We start from the raw sequence: 24,831 nt of genomic DNA, 5'->3' as shown, positions 1-24,831 counted from the left end.
AATTTTTTTTAAATGTGATATTTTAAGATATAAAGCGAGTAGAGATAACATAATGACAAAATCTTTATAGAAAAATTAAACCCTGGGGGCCGGGCGCGGTGGCTCACGCCTGTAATCCCAGCACTTTGGGAGGCTGAGGCAGGTGGATCATGAGGTCAGGAGATCGAGACCACAGTGAAACCCTGTCTCTACTAAAAATACAAAAAAAAAAATTAGCCAGGCGTGGTGGTGGGCGCCTGTAGTCCCAGCTATTCGGAGAGGCTGAGGCAGGAGAATGGCGTGAACCCGGGAGGCAGAGCTTGCAGTGAGCTGAGATCACGCCACTGCAGCTTGGGTGACAGAGCAAGACTCCGTCTCAAAAAAAAAAAAAAAAAAAAAAAATTAAACCTATTATATAACTAAATGAAGCAGGTAGAAGAGCAAAATATATTCAATTTACTTTAGAACAATATTTGTGGAGTACTTCCTTTAAAAGTATTTACCAGAACACTGTCAACTATTCACATAGTTAAAAAAAAAAACACCTCTTCTATGATATATATTCTTTGAGCATTGGTTTCCTCATCTGTAAAATTGAGATATAACACCTGATAATACCTAGAAACCCAAGGTTTTTGTGATAATTAAATTAGAAAATGTATGTATATCGCTGAGACATTGAAGATATTTAACAAAAATTTACTGATGATTGCACTCAGTTATGCCTCCTGCAATCTTTTTAAATTTTTTTGAGATAAGGTCTCACTCTGTTGCCCAGGCTGGAGTACAGTGGTGCAATCATGGCTCACTGCACCAGCCTCAACCTCCCAGGCTCAAGCAATCCTCCCACCTCAGCCTCCCGAATAGCTGAGACTACAGGCACATACCACTAACACATCTGGCTAATTCTTTATTTTTCGTAGGGACAGGGTCCCACTATGTTGGCCAGGCTGGTCTCGAACTCCTGGGCTCAAGCAATCCTCCTGCCTTGGACTCCCAAAGTGCTGGGATTACAGGCATGAGCTACTGCACCCAGCCCCTCCTGGACTCTTTGTACTGTGTGCAGGGAACACAAGCGGAGAACTGATGGTGATGGCAGGGAGAGGGCTTATTCTGGAACATCAATAAATCATTTTCTCTTTTATCATACGATTGTTCATTTAAATGAAACTCGCCCCTTCTCTTCATGCTTAGAGGACATATTACCAACGCTGCTGTTTTAATTCTATCTGATTAGTCCATCTCTCCAATTCATTGCATAAAAAGGAGACCTTTGCTCAAATCAGTATTTGAACAAAAATGTGAAGTAGAGAATTAAAAAAACAAACATATCCAGTTACTCTTTTCTTCTTTAAGGTTGCAGTGAGCTAAGGAGGTGGTACTGAGAGGAGTCCAGATAACGGAAAGATTGGAAAAAACAGTTTCTAATATTTGATTAAACTGATCCTCCACATTGGAAAACTGTGTGACGCTCCATTTCATTTTCCTTTTCTATAGATCAGCAAGCCGGTTGTTGAGTAAGTAACACAAACAACTGGGTGTGGTTCTTGTCAGTTTTCTTTAGAAGGTTTGGGACACCCAGGATAACAGTGAAATCCTACACGTTCTTAAACTACAAAGCGGGCTGTTAGTGAATTTAAGCAGAATTTTCATTGCGGTGAGTCTTGTCAAGTTGTTTTAAAGACATTTAGTCAAAAGTGCATAGAGTTTCTAATTAAGAATATTAAGCAAAAGCCACAGAACATTTTCCCCTTTAGAAAAAAGGAATTCAGGCTGGGCGCAGTGGCTCATGGCTCATGCCTGTAATCCCAGCACTTTGGGAGGCTGAGGCAGGCGGATCATGAGGTCAGGAGTTTGAGACCAGCCTGGCCAACATGGTGAAACTAAACTTTAGTATAAATATGGTCTCTACTAAAAATACAAAAATTAGCCGGGTGTGGTAGCACATGCCTGTAATTCCAGCTACTAGGGAGGCTGAGGTTGCAGCGAGCTGAGATTGCACCACTGCACTTCAGCCTGGGTGATAGAGCAAGATTCTGTCTCAAAAAAAAAAAAAAAAGGAATTCGAATATGGCTCAAATCTGGAGTCTAAGCCAGCAGGTAACAATGTTCCTTTAAAGCCATCTCCAGCATAACAATAAGCCCATCAATCATTTGCTCCAGGAAACTTAAGAAAAAGAGATGATACAAGGCATCTGGCTGGGGTGCAAATGTGTTAGGTTCTTCAATGTTCAGCAAGCACTACCTGTTATTTGTTTTTTAGTCTCCAAGTCTCTGGTTTGCTTCAGCACCTGGAGCAGCCGAGGTACCCCATTTAGTTCAGCCACCTCCAATTTGTTGTGATTGTCTTCAAATACTAAGTTTCTCAAGGCCCCACACACAGCTCGCTGAACGTCTTCATTCTGAACTTTTAGGAGCTGCAGAAGCTTGGGGATGCCACGAAGCTGGTTAACCTGGGGAAGAAGTAGATGCATATTTCTAATATTAATTTTGATGTGGCATCAAGGCATTCCATGTAATACAAACAGATGAAGTTTACTGATGCTGATTATAACCTTTCTTCATCAACAACTATGTGTAGCACAACTGAGGCTCTTGTAGAATATACCCCGGCTATAAGGCAGTATCTGTCATCAAGGAACTTATGGTAAATTTGGGAAGTTAAGACTGAAAGCTATGAAATAACTGAAGGGGAAGATTAAGTGATAAAGGGTGCATAGGTACTAGTTAAAGTTAAATGAGAAAAGCTTGGAGCATAATAAAAATGAAAAGAATTGGGAATCTAGGCAGTAAGGAGAGTTTTTTTTTATTAAAGAATCCAAAAGTATGTACGTTTTTTCCTAAGACAAAACTTTATAGTCCATATAAAATGAATAGTATCACTTTCATTAACAGAAATAAAAATGCATTTACCATGTCAGCCTCAGTAGTAATGCAAACTAACCCTAAATTCTTTTTTTTTTGAGACACAGTCTCACTCTGTCGCCCAGGCTGGAGTGCAGAGGCAGGATCTCGGCTCACTGCAAGCTCCGCCTCCCAGGTTCACGCCATTCTCCCACCTCAGCCTCCCGAGTAGCTGGGACTACAGGCGCCCGCCACCACGCCCGGCTAATTTTTTGTATTTTTAGTAGAGATGGGGTTTCACCGTGTTAGCCAGGATGGTCTCGATCTCCTGACCTCGTGATCCGCCTGCCTCGGCCTCCCAAAGTGCTGGGATTACAGGCGTGAGCCACTGTGCCCGGCCACTAATCCTAAATTCTTATAATCAATTGCATGGAGTATTTTAAAAGACTTATAAAACTTATGCAAGCACTGTAAGCAGATAAAATAATTTTACACTTTTAAATGTGTTACTTAAAAAATATTCCTTCTATCCAAATACGTAAGAAAGCGCATGCTATTATTGAAAGGGCACAACCAGGAATGGGAAACAAATTGATATAAGAAGGGGCCAAATAATCCTAATCTAAGCAGGGAGATTTTCTGTTTTAGTCGGAAAATATTATCTAAAGAAGTTAAAGGTAGACACAGCGTTGGTGAAATAAAACATTAGGTTGTAGACTGAAGGCTTTCCTTCTCTTAGGCCTCCACTCACATCTGATTTTGAAACCTTTAAGTTGCCAAGAGCTGTTGGTAAAGATCTCATTTTCACTATCTTCATGCAGAAATTTTGAGGAAGTAAGTTTTCATGAATGGGCACGAGCTTGCCTTTCAGACGAAGTTTGTCACTTAGGAAGGACACCCTAACTGCCAGCAGTTTATGCTCAGGGGAGAGCTGCGCGCCTGGCCCGGGGCAGATTTGCATATTTTCTATGTATCAAGCTCTAGCCTCCCTATCATAGACAGGTAAACGGTATTTAGGACACAGCCCCCCAATATTACATATTCCTTTGACAGGATTGGAGAAAAGAGTAGAAAGGCAGAAATATCAGAATTGTAAAACAATCTAAATAATAGCCACAACAATAACAACCACAGTCATCATAATAAAGCAAAAATTCCAACTCCTCTCCCTCCTGCTTCTAACGTTAAGAAGTGTCAGTATAATGTTAGGAGTTTTATATACATTATCTAATTAATAGATTGCAAGAACCTTAAGAAGAAAGTACTCTTGATTCCTTTAAGGCTTCACTGGACGTAATAAGGAGTAAATACTTCCACTTGCTGGCTCCCTTCTGAGGAGACATTTGCAGAACAAGAGACAGACGGGAGAGTGGCCACAGCAATTTTGTTCGACTGTGTCTAAAGCCATTTAAATGCATGATACAGATTTCTTAGCTGGCCGGGCACGGTGGCTTATGCCTGTAATCCCAACACTTTGGGAGGTCAAGGTGGGCGGATCACCAGGTCAGGAGTTCGAGACCAGCCTGGCCAACATAGTGAAACCCCATCTCTACTAAAAATACAAAAAAATTAGCCAGGCGTGGTGGGCGCCTGTAATCCCAGCTACTCGGGAGGCTGAGGCAGGAGAACTGCTTGAACCCAGGAGGCGGAGCTTGCAGTGAGCAGAAATGGCACCACTGCACTCCAGCTCAGGCGACAGTGTGAGACTCCAGCTCAAAAAAAAAAAAATAAAGATTTCTTAGCTGTCAAGTAAATCTGGTCCAACAGATTATTTCATCACTTCATCTATTCCTATTATAGCCTAAGTATCCCTTATCTGAAAATCAGAAATCTGAAATACTTCAAAATCTGAAACTTTTTGAATGCTAACATAATGCTCCAAGGGAGTAATTCAGATCTTGGATTTTTGGATTAGGAATGCTCAACCAACGTAATGCAAATATTCCAAAATCTGAAAAACCCTAAATTCAAAATGCTTCTGGTCTCAAGCATTTTGGATAAGTGATAGTTAACCTGTATTACACTTCCTTAAACAAACAAACAAACAAAAAATACACAATTTATGTTAAAACAATCTGTGATTCACGTTTCCCTAATTCCCTAATTTTTATTTCATGGTAAGGTTTTAAGGTAAATTCATACTTTTTTTTTTTTTTTTTGAGACGGAGTCTCGCTCTGTCGCCCAGGTTGGAGTGCAGTGACAGGATCTTGGCTCACTGCAATCTCCGCCCCCTGGGTTCAAGCAATTCTCCTGTGTCACTCAGCCTCCCTAATTGCTGGGATTACAGGCACGCCCTACCACGCCCAGCTAATTTTTGTATTCTTAGTGGAGATGGGGTTTTGCCTCGTTGGCCAGACTGGTCTCGAATTCCTGACCTCAAGTGATCCACCTATCTTGGCCTCCCAAAGTGCTAGGATTACAGGCATGAGCCACTGTGCCCAGCCGGCTTCCTCCTTTTAATAAGTTAAACTACAGAAAAGAAAGGTCTTGACTGGCAAAATAGCACTGTGGGATATATACCCGTGTCTTCTGGGTGAGATCTGTTATTCTGTTACCATGCCACAGTGCCTGTTTTTAAGTTTTTGAGAAAATATAAGTTCATAATGTAAATTCACACTTTATAAGCTTCATGAATGCCAGATATACCAAATCCTCCCAGTAGCAGTATACACATCAAATGCAAAAACAAAATCCTATTTGTCCTGAGGTATTTTGGCAGCTTTAGAAATATTTTATTAACTTAATTCATCATTAATAAGTTGCTTTCTTCAAAACATGATGGGAAATGGCTTACTGGCCATATTGCATTTCAAGCTGCAATGATAGAATTAGTAAGAAGTGGCATACGGAAGCCTCCCCAGCTCACACCTGCTCCCTTACCCTGTCACCTTTATCACCTTGGCTTTCAGCACTTGCTCTAGCCCGGAAAGAGAGAACTACAGACACACCAGTGCTCAGATAAAGGCCGAAATCCGGCTATAGCTCTACTTACTGTATAACTTGACTCCTTAGTGTCTGGCACTTATCCCAAGCCTAAAAATAGACTTTAGTTACTTTCATCCATTTTATCAAGCAAATGGATATAAATCCTGCTAAATGCAAAAGGTTAATGACCTTCCCCTTGCATGGAACTAGAAGATGGTAGGTGATGAATCCTATTCACATTAGCACCAATGTCAAATATGCTGCTCTTGTCCCTTAAATTCAGGGAAGCAGCTGGAACCAGGGAGGTTTGATGAGTTTCCCAATTATACTGAACCCTCGGGGTATTTTTCCCTCCTTTGGGAAAAGGGAAAAAGAAATAGACTACCATGAATGTTTCAGAACTTCAAAAAAGTTCTCATTTGAGTTGGTTTCTAAAGACATGAAAGGGCAGAGTCACATATGAGAATTTTAACTCTCTCTGTGGCTTTATTCTGACTATCTTCCCGGTCAATTATAAAATAAGTAAATGATGAGGACTTCTGGTTGCAAATAAGCATAGGGAACACACAGCCTCTGCTGAGGCAAAGGCTCTCTCCGGACCTGGAGCCTTTGCTCTCGCTTCCTCCTCCTGTCTGGAAGGTTCAGTCCACTCTGCCTCTCTTCTGGCAAAGCCCTACTCATCCTGTGGGATCCAGCTCAAATATCACCTCCTCTATGAAATGTCACTCCCTTTCTCTGCTTTCCCTCCCATTAGAATTAATCACTCCCTGTAAACTGGCATAACCTTTCAGGAAGGCAAGTGGCAATATGTGTCAAAACTTTTAAAATATTCACTTCTAGTAACTTTTATTGGGAACCAATGTGAAATGAAGACACAGACTAACATGCAAAAATAGTGACTACATCTTTTATAGTAGCAGAAAATAAGAAACCATTAACATCCAGCAATGGGGGAAGACTGGTTGATGGTTGTCACACACCCACATGTTGACGTATCCACGGGAGAGGCAGAGCTGACAGACACTTTATTAGCCAGACAGTTCCCTCATTAGTCAAATGGGAATTACTGTGTAAGATGAGCAGTTACATGTCAGGCACACAGTAGTTACTCAACACAAGGTAGCAACTACCATCACCTTTAACAATGTTAACTGAAATTTATAAAATATTAATGTTATAAAAATTCGTATGTCATTTAAAAAATGGAATAAGGCTGGGCATGATGGCTCACGCCTGTAATCCCAGCACTTTGGAAGGCCGAGGCAGGTCAGATCACTTAAGGTCAGGAGTTCGAGACCAGCCTGGCCAACATAGTGAAACCCCGTCTCTACTAAAAACACAAAAAATTAGCTGGGCGTGGTGGCGCAAGCCTGTAATCCCAGCTACTGGGGAGGCTGAGGCAGAAGAATTGCTTAAACCCGGGAGACAGAGGTTCAAGCCTCTGCACTCCAGCCTGGGCGACAGAGCGAGACTCCATCTCAAAAAAAAAAAAAAAAAAGGAAGAAAATATCTATGCATTTCTAGTCATAAACACAGGAAATGAGATTAGGGAATTTGGGAGAAGTGGTAAATGTATGAATCATAAATAGGATCTGCCATTTTCTATGTTTTCAAATAATGAGCCTGTATTTGTGTACACTTTTAAAAATCGAAATAAAAAAATTTTTTTGTGGGGACAAAGAAAGCTACATATGCAATTTGATTGAAGATATGTAAATATATGCATTAAAAATTAGAGAACAAAACCAAAATGATAATGGTGAGATTATGGGTGATTTTCTTTTCCGTTTTTTAATTTCTCAAATTTCTTATCAAAAACTTGAATTTGTTTTATAATAAGTTTTTGCAAGATATTTATGGCAGTAACTACTTCAGTGATGAGATATGAAACAGGCATGAAAATAAGACCATATTAAGAAGGGTCTTACAGACTAAATTAAGGGATTTGTCTTTTATCCTGCAGGCAATGGGGGGAGCTACTGGAAAGGTCTCCCTAGGGGCTGTGAGGCATGAGACTATTAGGAATGGATAAGAATGGAGACAGGGATATTAATCTGGAGACAGCTGGATTAACAGAAGATGGTGCTGGGACCAAACAGTATCTCTGAGTAGGGAGGGAAAGATGTGGGTAGATGCCAAATACTTTTAGAAGTAGCATTAATAGGCCCTGAAGACTGAGTGACTATGAGAGGTAAGGAAAAAAGAAGGTTCACCGCATGTTCTCACTCATAGGTGGGAACTGAACAATGAGAACACTTGGACACAGGATGGGGAACATCACACACCGGGGCCTGTCATGGGGCGGGGGGAAGGAGGAGGGACAGCATTAGGAGATATAGCTAATGCTAAATGACGAGTTAATCGGTGCAGCACACCAACATGGCACATGTATACATATGTAACAAACCTGCACGTTGTGCACATGTACCCTAGAACTTAAAGTATAATTAAAAAAAAAAAAAAGAAGAAGATTCAAAGAGTGTTCAAGTTTTGGTGTCATATTACCTAGGTGAACTACCCTCCTACCGTTCACTGTACACACATATATATATATAGGCCAGGCGAGTCCATGCCTGTGGTCCCAGCTACTTGGGAGACTCAGGCGGGAGGAATGACCTCCAGAGGTCAAGGCTGCAGTGAGCCATGATCACACCACTGCACTCCAGCCTGGGCAACAGAAGACGACCCTGTCTCAAACAAACAAACAAAACCTCCCACAAAACCAGGAATAAAAAAAGATTTAAAGATTTATCTCTGACTAGCTATTAAAGGATCAATATTCAGCCCCATTCCCTTCACCTATATGTATAAAGAATGTTCATGCCGGGCGCGGTGGCTCACGCCTGTAATCCCAGCACTTTGGGAGGCCGAGGCGGGCGGATCACGAGGTCAGGAGATCGAGACCATCCTGGCTAACACGGTGAAACCCCGTCTCTACTAAAAATACAAAAAATTAGCCGGGCGAGGTGGCAGGCGCCTGTAGTCCCAGCTATGCGGGAGGCTGAGGCAGGAGAATGGCGTGAACCCCGGGGGGCGGAGCCTGCAGTGAGCCGAGATCGCGCCACTGCACTCCAGCCTGGGTGAAAGAGCGAGACTCTGTCTCAAAAAAAAAAAAAAAAAAAAAAAAAAATGTTCATCACTAGCTAAATTTCTTCTAAAATCCTTATTCATTCTTCCTATGGAACAAATAGGCAAAGGGTCAGTGAGAAATGCTCCATAATTACACAGCTTTTGAAATGGCAAAGTCTAGATGTAGGGATAGGTCTTTTAAAGCAATATCTAAAATATAGACATCGAGACGAAAAATATTTAGTTTGATCTCACAAGAATTTTAAAATCCTGCATGATGAAAGATACAAAAAACAAAGTTAAAAACAACAACAACAAAAATAAAGCAGCAGAAACTATTTGCCACATATGTAACAACAAATTAATATGTGTAATAGGTAAAGAACTGTAAGTCATTAAGAAAGAGATATATCTTAGTAGAAAAAATACACAATGGATTAAAAATGACAATTCACTGAAGAAATACAAAGTCAAAAACCACACTGAAAGGTGCTCAACTTCATGAATAATTAATGAAATGCAAGTGAAAAAAAAAAATCAGCAGAAGCTCTTTTGTGTGACCCTTACTTAAGTGACCTGCAAGGCTAACCAACAACATTCTCTTTTCCCTTTGTGAAACCTCCTTGATTCTCAGAGTACTATCAAAGCTGGGAGGTTACTCCGTTTGAGCCTTTGCACTTCTATTTCTACCAGTTGAGTTACACGTTTACCAACAGTAATTTAGGTTTGTTTCCCAGGGTATTTATGTCAATTGTATTTGTTATAATTATGTAATTTACTTACCTATTCTATAAATGGATGAAATATAAGTATAGAAAGAGTACTTATTTCTCTGAAAATTAATTTGAATGCTTTGGAAAGACTAGAGAAAGGTGAAAAGCTTGAGAGCTCTGTAATTAGTGATGGATAGAATTAATGTAAGAGACTAGGATTTGAACTCAGATGAATTAGTTCCATTAAGTTCTCATTCCACTTTAAACTTAAACTAAAAATGGCTGATGATATATAATGGGCATAGTTTATGCATGCAAGATGGTGACAAATTCTATAAAAGGGTTTATCATTTTAAAAAATATTTTTCTCAATAACTTTTGTGTGTGTGTGTGTGTGTGTGTGTGTGTGTGTGTGTGTGTGACAGAGTCTCTCTGTTGCCCAGGCTGAAGTACACTGGCATCATCTTGGCTCACTGCAACCTCGGCCTCCTGGGTTCAAGCTATCCTCCTGCCTCTGCCTTCTGAGTAGCTGGGACTAAAGGTGCATGCCACCACACCAGTTAATTCTTGTATTTTTAGTACAGATGGGGTTTCACCATGGTGGCCAGGCTGATCTTGAACTCCTGACCTCAGGTGATCTGCCCGCCTTGGCCTCCCAAAGTTCTGGGATTACAGGTATGAGCCACTGCACCTGGCCCTCAATAACTCTTTGATTGGACAACTATTAGTCTTGATTTCAAATATAAGAAAATTTCTATGATAACGAACTGCTTATTTTTAATTATCAGATTAACAAAAACAAGAGAATAATACCTTGTGGTAGTAATGGTACATGGAAATGAACACCGATAAAATGTTGATGGGAGTGTAAATTCGTACAATTTTTGGGAGGACTTATTGGGGAGTTATTTATCAAAATTAAAAACGACTCGATAGTAATTAACAACTCAACTTACCTACTGCCTGAAACAAAAATTGGACAAAACATACAACGGTTTCAATAACTGAAAATGAGTAAATGATGGATAGCGATCCCTTAGATATCACTGCCTTGGGACAGTTCCCAGGCTATGGGACAGTGAGAGAAAACTTAAGAGAAACTCAACAGAGTTGAGGGCACAGAGCTCAGAGTTTGAGAAGACCAAAGGGCTAGTTTTTGCAGGAAAGAGCATCACAGAGAAAAGAGTACCACAGAGAAAAGAGGAGTACCACAGAGAAAAGAGGAGTACCACAGAGAAAAGAGGAGTACCACAGAGAAAATAGGAGTACCACAGAGAAAAGAGGAGTACCACAGAGAAAAGAGGAGTACCACAGAGAAAAGAGCTGAACAGCAAGAGAACTCCTGAGATCTGCAGAGGGCCCGCCTGCTAGTATTCAGTAGAGTATTAATTAGTGCATGTGGTATGAGGAAACTGTCTGAGGCCAGGGAAATAATCATTCAAAAGGATTTCAGGGAACAGCAGCTCATGTTCACACAGGCGTAGGAACAATTACTATTCTTATCAGCCAGCCAGAAAAATCTCAAAAATTCCTGCTACATTAGGTGGAGTTCTCAAAAGTGCCTTGCCTTAAGAAGTAGGGATTAATTATCTCTAGAATAAATGCTCCTCTGGTTCCACTCAACAAATCTTAAAAGTAGAATTTGAGGGCAAGGAGAGGGAAAGCATTGGGACAAATATCTAATGCACGCGGGGCTTAAAACCCAGATGACCGGTTGACAGATGCAGCAAACCACCATGGCACATATATACCTATATAACAAACCTGCACACTGCACATGTATCCCAGAGCTTCAAGTAAAATTTTTTTTAAAAGTAGAATTTGGCCTGGGCGCGGTGGCTCACGCCTGTAATCCCAGCACTTTGGGAGGCCAAGGTGGGCAGATCACGAGGTCAGGAGTTTGAGACCAGCCTGGCCAGCATGGTGAAACCCCATCTCTACTAAAAGTACAAAAATTAGCCAGGCATGGTGGCATGCGCCTGTAATCCCAGCTACTTGGGAGGCTGAGACAAGAGAATCGCTTGAACACGGGAGGCAGAGGTTGCAGGGAGCTGAGATTGTACCACTGCACTCCAGCCTGGATGACAGAGCAAGACTCTGTCTCAAAACAAACAAACAAACAAACAAAGTAGAATTTGAAAGGATCAAACTGTTTCCAAGTACCTTAACTGCACCCAGAACAAAGCTCAAGAATATTTACAAAAATATCCAGCATCCAACAAGATAAAATTCACAATGCCTGGGAGCCAATAGAAACTGCCAGGCATGCAAAGAAGAAGAAAAATACGACCCATAATGTGGAGAAAAACCAATCAATCAAAAGCTACCTAGAATAGACACAGATGTTAGAATTAGCAGACAAGGACATTAAGGTAGCAATTTTATCTGTCTTCCATATGTTCAAAAATCTTGAGCAAAAATGGAACACGTTAAATAGAAACATAGAAGACATAAAAATACTGAAATCTAAATTTTAGAGATGAAAACTACATTGTATGAAGAAAAAATACACTGAATAAGATTAATGGCATATTAAACACATATTAATGTATTAATGGCATATTAAACACATATTGAGAGATTAGCAAACGTAAAGCATAGGAATTGAGCTTATCTAAAAACACAGAGAAAGAAGACTAAAAAAGAAAGACCTAAAGAAGCCTAATGTGTATGTAATTGTAGTTCCCAAAGGAGGAATAGAAAAAATGTGAAAATTGTCTAATTTTGATGAAAAGTAGAAATTCACAAATCTATGAAGCTCAGTGAACTCCCAAGTACAAAAAACTAAGAGAAACTACACTAAGGCACATGTGACCAAATTGATCAACACCAGTAAGAAAGAGAAAATCTTAAAAGCAGCCAGATGGGGGAAGAAAAGACTCATGTATGGAGGAAGATAAGGATGACAGGAGATTTCTCATCTAAAACAATGCAAGTGATGCAAGTGAGAAGACAGTGGAGCAGCTTTCCTTCTTTCTTTGAGACAGAGACAGAGGCTCACTCTGCTGCCCAGGCTGGAGTGCAGTGGTGTGATCTCAGCTTACTGCAACCTTCGCCTCCTGGGTTCAAGCGATTCTCCTGCCTCAGCCTCCTAAGTAGCTGGGATTACAGGCACCCGCCAGCATACCTGGCTAATTTTGTATTTTCAGTAGAGACAGGGTTTTACCATGTTTCCCAGGGTGGTCTTGAACTCCTGGCCTCAAGTGATCTGCCCGCCTCAGTCCTCCAAAGGGCTAGGATTACAGGCGTGAGCCACCATGCCGTGGCCAACTTTCAGTACTAATATTTAGAAATTGTTAACCTGGAATTCTAGCCAGTGAAAATACCTTTCAAAAGCAAAGATGAAATTCTTTTTCAGACATACAGAAGATGAAATAATGCAGGTTTGCTGGTGATGAACTAAAATAAATATTTTTTAAAAATTCTTCAGGTAGGCCAGGCGTGGTGGCTCACACCTGTAATCCCAGCACTTTGGGAGGCCAAGGCGGGTGGATCACCTGAAGTTGGGAGTTTGAGACCAGCCTGACCAACATGGAGAAATCCCATCACTACTAAAAATACAAATTAGCTGGGCATGGTGGCTCATGCCTGTAATCCCAGCTACTTGGGAGGCTGAGGCAGAAGAATCGCTTGAACCCAGGAGGTGGAGGTTGCAGTGAGCCAAGATCGTGCCACTGCACTCCAGCCTGGGCAACAAGAGTGAAACTCTGTCTCAAAAAAAAAAAAAGAAAAGAAAAGAAAAGAAAATTCTTCAGGTAGTCTGGGCATGGTGGCTCATACCCTGCACTTTGGGAGGTAGATCACTTGAGGAGGACCCAAGGGGATCACTTTGAGAGGCGAGTGGATCACTTGAGGTCAGGAGTGAAAGACCAGCCTGGCCAACACGGCAAAACACTACCTCTACTAAAAATACAAAAATTAGCCGGGCGTAGTAGTGGGCACCTGTAATTCTAGCTATTCGGGAGGTTGAGTCAGGAGAATCACATGAACACGAAAGGTGGAGGTTGCAGTGAGCTAAGATCGCGCCACTGCATTCCAGCCTGGGTGACAGAGTGAGACTCTGTCTCATAAATAAATAAATAAATAAATATTCTTGCCTCGCCATCCTGGATCCTGTGGAGACCTGCTAGGAACAGGACTTCTAAATGGAAATACGTCTGGAAAGCAGGCTGTAGTCCGAGGCCATTTTTGCTGGCTATAAGTGGGGTCTCCAGAACGAAACGGAACACATCTCTTCTTAAAATTAAAGGTGTTTATGCCCGAGATGAAACAGAATTCTATTTGGGTAAGAGATGTCCTTATGTATACAAAGCAAAGAACAACACGGTGACTCCTGGCAGCAAACCAAACAAAACCAGAGTGATCTGGGGAAAGGTAACTCGGGCCCATGAAAACAGTGGCATGGTTTGTGCCAAATTCCAAAGCAATCTTCCTGCTAGAGCTATTGGACAGAGTCCGAGTGATGCTGTACCCCTCAAGGATTTAAACTAATGAAACAATAATAAATAAAAGTGGATTTGTAAAAAAACAAAATAAAAATTTTCAGGTAAAGGTAAATGATCACACTATCTACACAAAGAGCACTGGAGCAATTTAGATCAAATGAACAAATCCCTTGAAAGACTCCCTTGAATGACACAAACTACCAAAGCTCACTAAAAAAGCAACTGATAGCCTAACAGCCCCACAGCAGTTAAAGAAACTGAATTTGCAGCTAAGAACCTTCTCACACATAAGAATCTTCAGGCTGAGATGGCTTCACTGCTGAAGTCTACCAAACATTTAAGGAAGAAATAATACCATTTCTCACCAAACTCTTTCAAAAAGCTGAAAAGAAGGGAATACTTCCCAGTTCATTCTATGAGACTAGTATTACCCTCAACTCAAAATCAGACAAAGACACTAAAAGTAGACATCTTGTTTTTTATACAGACATAAAATTTCTTAACAAGATTTTAGCAAATCTAGTCATAAAACCTACAAAGTGACAGTACATCATAACCAGGTGGGGTTTATGAATGGAATAACATTTTAAAATCAATCAAGGTAATTTACCATAATGGCAAAATTGAAATTTTAAAACCATAAAAATGCCGGGCGCGGTGGCTCACGCCTGTAATCCCAGCACTTTGGGAGGCAGAGGCGGGCGGATCACGAGGTCAGGAGATCGAGACCATCCTGGCTAACACAGTGAAACTCCGTCTCTACTAAAAATACAAAAAATTAGCCGAGCGAGGTGGCGGGCGCCTGCAGTCCCAGCTACTCGGGAGGCTGAGGCAGGAGAATGGCGTGAACCCCGGGGGACGGAGCCTGCAGTGAGCCGAGATCGTGCCACTGCACTCCAGCCTGGGCGACAGCGAGACTCTGTCTCAAAAAAAAAAAAAAACCATAAAAATATTTCAATAAATGCATAAAAAGCATCTGACAAAATCCAACATCCATTCGTGATTCAAAAACTCCATTAAAGCAGGAGTAGAAGGGGAAGTTCTTCAACTTGATATGGTCATTTATCAAAAAACCTACAGGTCGCATATTTAAGGGTGAAAGAAAGACTGAATACTTTTGCCCTCAGATGAGAAACAGGATAATATGCCCACGCTCACCATTTCTTTTCAAGACTGTAGGAGAGGTTCTAGCCAGTACTACACACACACACACACACACACACACACACACACGTAAATATATATATTATATATATATTATCTATTCTATATACTAGCAATGAACAACCAAAAATAGAAATTAAAAAGTACCATTTATAGTAGCATCTGGAAATATGATAAACTTAGGGATAAATCTAAGACAAGACATGAAAGACCTCTACAGTAAAAACTATAAAACTCTGCTGAGAAAAACTGAAGACCTAAATAAATGTTAAGATGTACCATGGTCATGGGTCACAAGACTCAATATTGTTAAGATGTCAATTCTCTCCATATTGATCTACAGATTCAGTGCAATCTCTAACAAAATCCCAGCAATTATTTTTTAAGAAACTGACAAGCTGATTCTAAACTTCAAATGGAACTGCTGAAGATGCAGAATAGCCAAAACTTTGAAAAAGAATAAAATGAAAGGACTAACATTACCTAATTTCAAGACTTATAAAACTATAGTAATCAAGACTGTGGAATTTGAATAAGACAGACGAATAGTCTTCATCTTTGCTGAAGACTAATTACTCTGGGATTACTACCTAACATGTCTGTTTCTCTGAATCAGATGATGAGAAGTTGGCCCCTTTCTGGATGAAGGCTTTTTGAAAGTAAGACATGGTTGACTCGAGTCATATTTATTTGCACTAGGATATAAGAATGTTTCACATCCCCAGTTTTCCATGGTGTCCTCACAAAAATCAATTTTCTCAAAATTCATTTAGGAAACAATACTTGGGAATAGTAAACATTCAAAAATAATCTTACAGGCCGGGTATGGTGGCTCACACCTGTAATCCCAGCACTTTGGGAGGCTGAGGTGAGCGGATCACTTGAGGTCAGGAGTTGGAGACCAGCCTAGCCAACATGGTGAAATCCTGTCTGTACCAAAAATACAAAAATTAGCCGGGTGTGGTGGCAGGTGCCTGTAATCCCAGCTATTCAGGAGGCTGAGGCAGGAGAATCACTTGAACCCAGGAGGCGGAGGTTGTAGTGAGCCAAGATCATGCCACTGCACTCCAGCATGGGTGACAGAGCAAGACTCCATCTTAGATAAAAAAAAAAAAAAAAAAAAATTGGCTGGGCGCAGTGGCTTTATGCCTGTAATCCCAGCACTTTGGGAGGCCGAGGTGGGCAGATCACTTGAGGCATGAAGTTCAAGACCAGCCTGGCCAACATGATAAAACCTCGACTTTACTAAAAAAAAAAAAAAATACAAAAATTAGCCATGTGTGGTGACACATGCCTATAATCCCAGCTACTCGGGAGGCTAAGGCAGGAGAATGGCTTGAACCCGGGAGGCAGAGGCTGCAGTGAGCCAAGATTGCGCCACTGCATTCCTGTCTGGAACAGAGTGACTCCGTCTCAAAAAAAAAAAAAAGACAAATAGATCAATAGAACAGGATACACAGTCCAGAAATAGACTCACATATTTGATCAATTCCTTTTCAGCAAAGATACAAAGACAATTTAGCAGTGAAATAAGTCTTTGCAACAAATGATACCTGAACAATTAAATTTACATATACCAAAAAAAGGAACTTCAGTCCACATCTTACAATACATAAAAAATTAACCACAAATGGACCACAGAACAACTAAAATATATAACATTTACAAAACTTCTAGGATAAAATATAGATTATCTTCTAACCTTTGCATAGGGAAAGATTTCTTGGATACACATGAAAAGCACAAACCACAAAGGGAAAAAACTGAATAAATTAAATCCCATTAAAATGAAAATCTATTAGGAGATGAAAAAACAAAGCACAACTGGGAGAAAATGTTTTCATATTACATATCTAGAAAAGGTCTTGTGCATAGAAAATATTCAAAAACTTTCAAAATTCAATAATAAGAAAAGAAAACAAAACAAAACAAAATGGGCAAAAGAATTGAATACACATTTCACCGAAGAAGACATATAAGTGGCAAATAAGCACATAACGAGATGTTCTGGCTGGGCGTGGTAGCTCATGTCTGTAATCCCATCACTTTGGGAGGCCAAGGTAGCTGGCCCCTTTGAACTCGGGAGTTGGAGACCAGCTTCGGCAACATGGTGAAACCCTGTCTCTACAAAAAACACAAAAATTAGCAAGGTGTGATAGTGCACCGGTAGGCCCAGCTACTTGGGAGGCTGAGGTGGGAAGATCACTTGAGCCTGAGAGGTGGAGGTTGCAGTGAGCCGAGATTGTGCCACTGCACTCCAGCCTGGGCAACAGAGGCAGATCCTGTCTCAAAAACAACAAAAAAAAGTTCAACCCCTTTGTCATTGGGGAAATGCAAATTAAAACCACAATAAAACACCTGTACAAACTTATAGGCTAACATTAAGGCTCACTATATCAAATGTTAAGATGAGGAGGAACTGGAACTCTCATAAATTGAGAGTGGGAATGTAAAATGGCACAGCTGCTTTGTAAAATGGTTTAGCAGTTTCTTAAAAAGTCAAACATACACCTATCATACCATCCAGGCGTTTACTCCTAGGTATTTACTGAAGAGAAATAAAAGCATACATCTACATGAAGACTTGTATACAAATGTTCATGGTGGCTTTATTCGTAATAGCCAAAACTTCTGATTAACACGAAATGGGTGAATCTCAAAAGACTTACTCTGAGTAAAATAATTCAAACCAAAAAAAGCTTATATTCTATATGATTCCATTTATATAAAATTCGAGAAAATTCAATCTATAGTGACAGAAACCAGATCATGGCTGGGCATGATGGCTCACACCTGTAACCCCAGAACTTTGGGAGGCCGAGGAAGGAGGACTGCTTGAGCCAGGTGTTCCAGATCAGCCTGGGTAACATATAGTGAGACCCCCATCTCTACAAAAAATACAAAAATTAGCTGGGCATGGTTGTGTGCGCCTACGGTCCCAGCTACCCAGGAGGCTGGGGTGGGAGGATTGCTTGAGCCCAGAAAGTTGAGGCTGCAGTGAGCTGTGATCACACCACTGTTCTCCAGCCTAAGCGACACAGTGAGACCCTGTCTCACAACATAGAAAGAAAGAAGATCACTGGTTGTTTTGGGAGGCTGTTAGTACGTTGAGGGCAGGTGGGATTATATGGATGACAAAGGGGCACAAGAAAACGCTGGAGGTAATGGATACATTTGTTATCTTGATTGTGATGATGGTTTTATAGTGTCAAACCTGTCAAAACTATGTCAGATTGTGCCTCAGTAAGGTAGTTAAAAAATGAACCAACAAAACTGATACACTGGCCGGGCGCAGTGGCTCACGCCTGTAATCCCAGCACTTTGGGAGGCCAAGGCGGGCAGATCACGAGGTCAGGAGATCGAGACCACGGTGAAACCCCGTCTCTACTAAAAATACAAAAAAAAAAAATTAGCCGGGCACGGTGGCGGGCGCCTGTAGTCCCAGCTACTCGGAGAGGCTGAGGCAGGAGAATGGCGTGAACCCGGGAGGCGGAGCTTGCAGTGAGCCGAGATCGCGCCACTGCACTCCAGCCTGGGCTACAGAGCGAGACTCCGTCTCAAAAAAAAAAAAAAAAACAAAAAAAAACCTGATACATTTAGACAACAGAAATCTATGCAGCATCTTAAAAGAATGAGGTCAGATTAATATATATTGAAGATTTCCAAGATACAGTGTGAAAAAATTAAGTACTGTAAGTAGTAAGTTATCATTTATGATTTCATGTTTTAAAAAGGATACTCAATCAACTGTTTCAACAATTGTTTCTACATGTATAAAATATCTCTGGAAAGATAAAAAATTGATATATGTGTTTTGTGTGTGTGAGAGAGTGAAAGAGACAGAACAGAGAGAATATATAGGCTGGAGTTTGGAGTAGAAGAGACTTTTCACTGAATACCTTTTTGAGCTGTGATTCCTCCTCCCTCATAAATGTATCACTTTTTAAAACAAATATAAAATAACATATTGATTCCATCTCTGAGGATCTGTCCTACAGGAACAGAAGGGTCAAAACATATGCACAAAGCAATTCATTGAACAATTGTTACAAATGTTAATGGAGTCACTGAATGAAAAAAAGATGCAAAACCCTCGCCTCTGGGGATGGTTCTAAATGGAGAGGTTGGGGAGACAGGAAAAGAAAGGGAAGTTTGTGTAGTGACTTACTTTCTACATTTCCGAATTGCAGGAAATATTTTTGGTAATGAGTGGCTGTTTTCTTTTAAAGTAAAAGACCTCAATGAAGTTTTTGTTTGTTTTTTCTTCTTCAGGATGAGTCTCGCTCTGTTGCCCAGGCTGGAGTGCAGTGGTGTAATCTTGGCTCACTGCAGCCTCTGCCTCCTGGGTTCAAGCGATTCTCCTGCCTCAGCCTCCTGAGTAGCTGGGATTACAGGCATGTGCCACCACACACGGCTAATTTTTGTATTTTTTTTTAGTAGAGTTGGGGTTTCATCATGTTGGCCAGGCTGGTCTTGAACTCCTTGCCTCAAGTGATCTGCCTGCCTTGGCCTCCCAAAGTGCTGGGATTACAGGTGTGAGCCACTGCGCTCGGTCGATTTTCTCTTCTCTTTTTTCTGAGATGGAGTCTTGTTCTGTCACCCAGGCTGGAGTGTAGTGGCGCGATCTCAGTTCACTGCAACCTCCACCTCCCAGTTCAAGTGATTCTCCTGCCTCATCCTCTCGAGTAGCTGGGATTACAGGTGCCTGCCACTGCACCCAGCTAATTTTTGTATTTTTAGTAGAGACGGGGGTTCCACCATGTTGGCCAGGTTGGTCTCAAATTCTTGACCTTGTGATCCACCTGCCTCGGCCACCCAAAGTGCTGGGAATATAGGCATGAACCACCGCGCCCGGTCCCAATTTTTAAAAATTTAAATAAATTATTGGTTTCAGTGTACAAAGTCACCATAACAGAAGTGAAAGTGTGTTGCGCTTTGTAATGGACTGAAGATGACACTCACCCTCTTCCGAGCTTCAGATTTCTGGAAGCACTCGTGCTGTATGAAAGTGGCTGCAGCAGAAATCCTGGACGGCGGCATGTGGTCTGCCTCGAGCATACTCACTGCTCGCTCCAGAGTCATCTCCATGTCTGCATTCCTAGACAAACAGGCACAGATTCAGCCAGATTCCAAACCTCCCTCCTCCTGCCTACCAACCTGGTCCTCTAGAGATGACTCAGTGAACACTGGGAAGCACTAGAACATCTGAACCTTGGCTTTTCTTCAGCCAAAAGAAAAATCAGCACCCAAGATCACAAGGCAGAGGGACTACTGGCTAGAAATTCTCCAGCTCTGATCAGATAGGAGACATTGGATGATGTCATTCGATTGAATTATACCATATACCAAAGAAAGAAGCTGAACTTTTAAAAATAAATATGAGGCTGAGGTGGGCGGATCACTTGAGGTCAGGAGTTCAAGACCAGCCTGGCCAACATGGTGAAACCCCATCTCTACTAAAAATACAAAAAATTTGCTGGGTGTGGTGCTATACACCTGTAATCTCAGGTGTAATACTGTAATACTCAGGAGGCTGAGGCAGGAGAATCACTTGAACCTGGGAGGTGGAGGTTTCAGTGAGGAGAGATAGTGCCACTTCACTCCAGCCTAGGAGAAAAAATGAGACTCCATCTCAAAAAAAAAAAAAAAAAAAAAAGGAAAAAAGATAAATATGTATCCTATGATTCTTACACCTTAAAAGCAACTTTAAAGGCACCATAAGACTTTTAAAACAATCCAAAAGAAATCTGTTTACAGAAATTAAAAATTATTTCTAGGCTGGGCATGGTGGCTGACATCTGTAATCCCAGCACTTTGTGAGGGCGAGGCAGGAGGATTGCTTGAGTCCAGGAATTCAAGACCAGCCCTGGCAACATAGTGAGACCCTGTCTTTACAAAAAACAAACAAACAAAATCAGCTGGGTGTGGTGGCATGCGCCTGTAGACCCAGCTACTTGGAAGGCTGAGGTGGGAGGATCGCTTGAGCCTGGGAGGTCAAGGCTGCAATGAGCCTTGGTCACGCCACTGCACTCCAGCCTGAGCAATAGAGCAAGACTCTGTTTCAAAAACAAACAAACAAACAAACAAACAAACAAACAAAATAATGACTAAAGACCTGCTTTAAAGGTAATTTAGGACTGTTCTTTGGCTTCAAAGAGCGTTATACCTGATTCATTCCAGGTAACAGAGACACTGGAGGCATTCTGAGAAGGAGTTTTCCAATATCTACTAGCAGGTATAGTGAGTAAATACTCTTTTCTATCAGGCTATCCCATGAATACATGCACATGTGTACAGGTGTTAGTGTGTGCAGCCTTATGAAGGGTGTGCCTGTGTGTGGGTGGGTGTGGTGCAGGTGGGGTGATAAGGAGTAATGGGCCTCATGACTAAAAACTAATACCCCCTGCTTCTGAAACACATGTTCAAACACAGAAGGGTTACCTCATAAGTATAAAGGGTATTAAAAGTGAAGCAGAAAATCTCTGGCATCTATACTGAGAATTCTATAATGATCTCATGTTTTTAATGTGCCTCACGAGTCAATTATAATTAGTAAACAAAAATGCAGGCTATTACCATTAAAACTAGAATTTGAGTCACTTTTATCTAATATTTTTATCTAACATACACACACCTTTTAAAGGAGATGGGAATATTTTACATTCATGGACTCTGAGGCCTTTAAAGAGAAGTCAGAACTCTGGAAGTCTAGTCTCAAGCTCAACGGCAAAGTCTTTACCAGCCATCACGGGTGTTTTAACTGATGAAAGATCATTCATAAGAACAGCCTTCTGTTATGCAGCTTTTTTTTTTTTTTTTAAAAAAGATTGAGCCATTAATCCGTTTCATAAGCCATACATGACTCAGGAAAGTTTGAATTTCCCATCTCCAACACCCACAAATAATTCCATTACACTAATCCTTTATTTTCCTGAACACGATTCACATAGAAGCTCTGTGTTCACACTTAGGCAACCCAATGCGATTTCACTTTATCACTAAAAAAATTCCTAAACGAAGTGAAGACTTCCTCAGCAAGGTTTACTACAGCTGTCAGGGGGTCAACTTTCTGTCTGACTGTCTATCAAGTCCAACTCCATAACACAGCATACGTTCTGGCCCAAGTCTGACTCCCCTTCCTGTCATCCTCAACCTCTTTTCCTCCCCCTCCTTGAATCTACTACACCCCTCCAATCACACCGGGCTTTTAATCCTTCTCTAAACACTGCCACCTTCTTCACAGGCCACCTTCTTTGACTCTTCCAGGAAGCTTATCATACTACCTAATTCTTACCCATTCTTCAAGACTCAATTCAAGTATCTTCATTTCTTCTTGTTCTTCTTTTTTTAGAGAGACACAGTCCTGTTCTGTTTCAGGTGAGAGTGCAGTGATGTGATCATAGCTCAACCTCCTGGACTCAAGCGATCCTCCCACTTCAGCCTTCTGAATAGCTGGGACTACAGGTGCATGCCACCACACCTGGCTAATTTTTTTAATTTTTTTTTTTTTTTTGAGACAGAGTCTTGCTCTGTCACCCAGGCTGGAGTGCAGTGGCACGATCTTGGCTCACTGCAACCTCTGCCTCCCAGGTTCAAGCAATTCTCCTGCCTCAGCCTCCCGAGTAGCTGAGATTATAAGCACCCACCACCGCGCCTGGCTAATTTTTGTATTTTTAGTAGAGATGGGGTTTCACCATGTTGGCCAGGCTGGTCTCGAACTCCTGACCTCGTGATCCACCCACCTCAGCCTCCCAAAGTGCTGAGATTACAGGCATGCGCCACCGCGCCCGGCCAAATTTTTTAATTTTTTGTAGAGATGAGGCCTTGCTATATTGCCCAGGCTGGTCTCCAACTCCTGGTCTTAAGCAATCCTCCTGTCTCAGCTCAAACATCTTCATTTCTGTGAAATCTTTTCTGTGCCCCTATCCCAGCCAGAGCTATTCTTTCCTCCTGTATTCTCCTACAGCATTCCCCTGTTCCAGCCCCTTTTCTCTCTCTTCCTCCCTCCTTCTCTCTCTCCCCACTCGCTTATAAAACATTTCTTGAAGCCTGCAGAAATGTGGCTTGGGAGATGGCGATGGGCCTGGGCTGGAGAATCAGGAAGAGAAGTTGTTCCCTAGCCCCACTGACCCCTGAACATATTCTCCAGAAGTAAGTCGTTTCAACAGTTTTTTAAATGATATCAGTATAAATTTAAAAATGTAAGAGAAAGCAGTGTAAAATACCACTGGTCAGAATATGAGACATTACAGGGGGAAAAAAACCCCAGTAACTTGGCCGGGCGGTGGTGGCTCATACCTGTAATTCCAGCACTTTGGGAGGCTGAGGTGGGCGAAGCACCTGAGGTCAGGAGTTTAAGACCAGCCTGGCCGACATGGTGAAACCCTATCTCTACTAAAAATACAAAAAATTAGCCGGGCATGGTGGTGGGCACCTGTAATCCCAGCTACTTAGGAGGCTGAGGCAGGAGAATTGCTTGAACCTGGGAGATGGAGGTTGCAGTGAGCCGAGATCGTGCCATTGCATTCCAGCCTGGGCAACAAGAGTGAAACTCTGTCTCGAAAAAACAAAACAACCCAGTAGTTTGTGTGTGTGTGTGTGTGTGTGTGTGTGTGTGTGTGTAATCCCCCAGTAGCCAGCATTCCTGCCAACTAACACCACAGCCCTTCCTGGGCTGGTTCCCCTGCTATTAGAATATGGCTACACCTCTGAAGGCAAAGCAAACATAAAATAATGAATGGATAGCTCCTACAAGTGTTGTCAGACGCTCAGTAAATGCAAATCCCCACAAATATTTTGAAGTATGATGAAAGCAATGCTTTGGAAAGATGACTCTGGAATGGATATGTGTTTCTTGAAAGAAAGAGGCAGTGTTGAGGGCACTATAAAAGGTTCAGCTGAGGCAAAAAAAGCCTTGAACTGGGCTGTTAAAAATGGAAATGGAAAAAAAAGGTAGAGCTGAAAGAGATGAAAAATCAAAGAACTAAAGCAGGTAGTAATTAAGAGGACATGGAGGGAAGTCAGTATGATCTGTCCTCTGCTCTGCAGTGCTCTTGGTCACAAATTTAAGGGTCAGTCCTAGAGAAGATCCACCCTCTCTGCTTAGTCTCCCTCAACTAATCCCAGAGCACAATGCCGTTGTGGGTTTTGTTTGTTTGTTTGTTTGTTTCGCTTTGAGAAAGGGTCTCACTCTGTTGCCCAGGCTGGAGTGCACTGTCGTGGTCATGGCTGACTGCAGCCTGGATCTCCCAGGCCCAAGTGATTCTGTTGCCTCAGCCTCCTGAGTAGCTGGGACTACAGGCATGCACCACCGTGCCCAGTTAATTCCTGTACTTTGCAGAAGTGGGGTTTTGCCATGTTGCCCAGGCTGGTCTCAAATTCCTGGGCTCAATCAATCTGCCAGCCTCAGCCTCCCAAAGTGCTGGGATTACAAGTGTGAGCCACCATGACCGGCCCTGCTCTTGTGTTCATTAAATTTCTGTAGACACTAATATGTATCACACAACCTAGCACTTGATGACATATCCTATTTTTCATTGCTCCTCTCCTAGACCATCATACATCTCACTCAATTGTCATCTTTTTTATTTAATTATTTAATTTTTATTTAATTATCATTTTGGAGATTGAGTCTTGCTCCTTCGCCCAGGCTGGAATGCAATGGCACGATACCAGCTCATTGCAACCTCCG

The 24,831-nt window shown here is 41.6% G+C and overlaps 1 protein-coding gene across 4 annotated transcripts in view; it reads right to left on the bottom strand.

The window, feature by feature from the left end:
* Nucleotides 1–24,831, bottom strand: part of PKP2 (plakophilin 2) — a 109,825-nt gene that overhangs the window by 61,677 nt on the left and 23,317 nt on the right. For 3 of the 4 annotated variants that reach the window (XM_055280164.2, XM_063639211.1, XM_055280165.2), the window contains exons 4-5: nt 20,103–20,238; nt 2,225–2,432 (exon numbers count right to left, since the gene is read on the bottom strand). In XM_055280164.2, coding sequence (XP_055136139.2) covers nt 2,225–2,432; nt 20,103–20,238 — 344 coding nt within the window. Of the gene's footprint in view, nt 1–1,882; nt 1,886–2,224; nt 2,433–20,102; nt 20,239–24,831 lie in introns of all 4 variants that reach the window. The other variant, XM_055280163.2, reaches the window with a different exon arrangement.

Source organism: Symphalangus syndactylus, chromosome 5, assembly GCF_028878055.3.
Source record: "Symphalangus syndactylus isolate Jambi chromosome 5, NHGRI_mSymSyn1-v2.1_pri, whole genome shotgun sequence".
Lineage (NCBI taxonomy): Eukaryota > Metazoa > Chordata > Mammalia > Primates > Hylobatidae > Symphalangus > Symphalangus syndactylus.
Note: the sequence above shows the minus strand (reverse complement) of the source record. Positions and strands in the feature narration are given on the sequence as shown.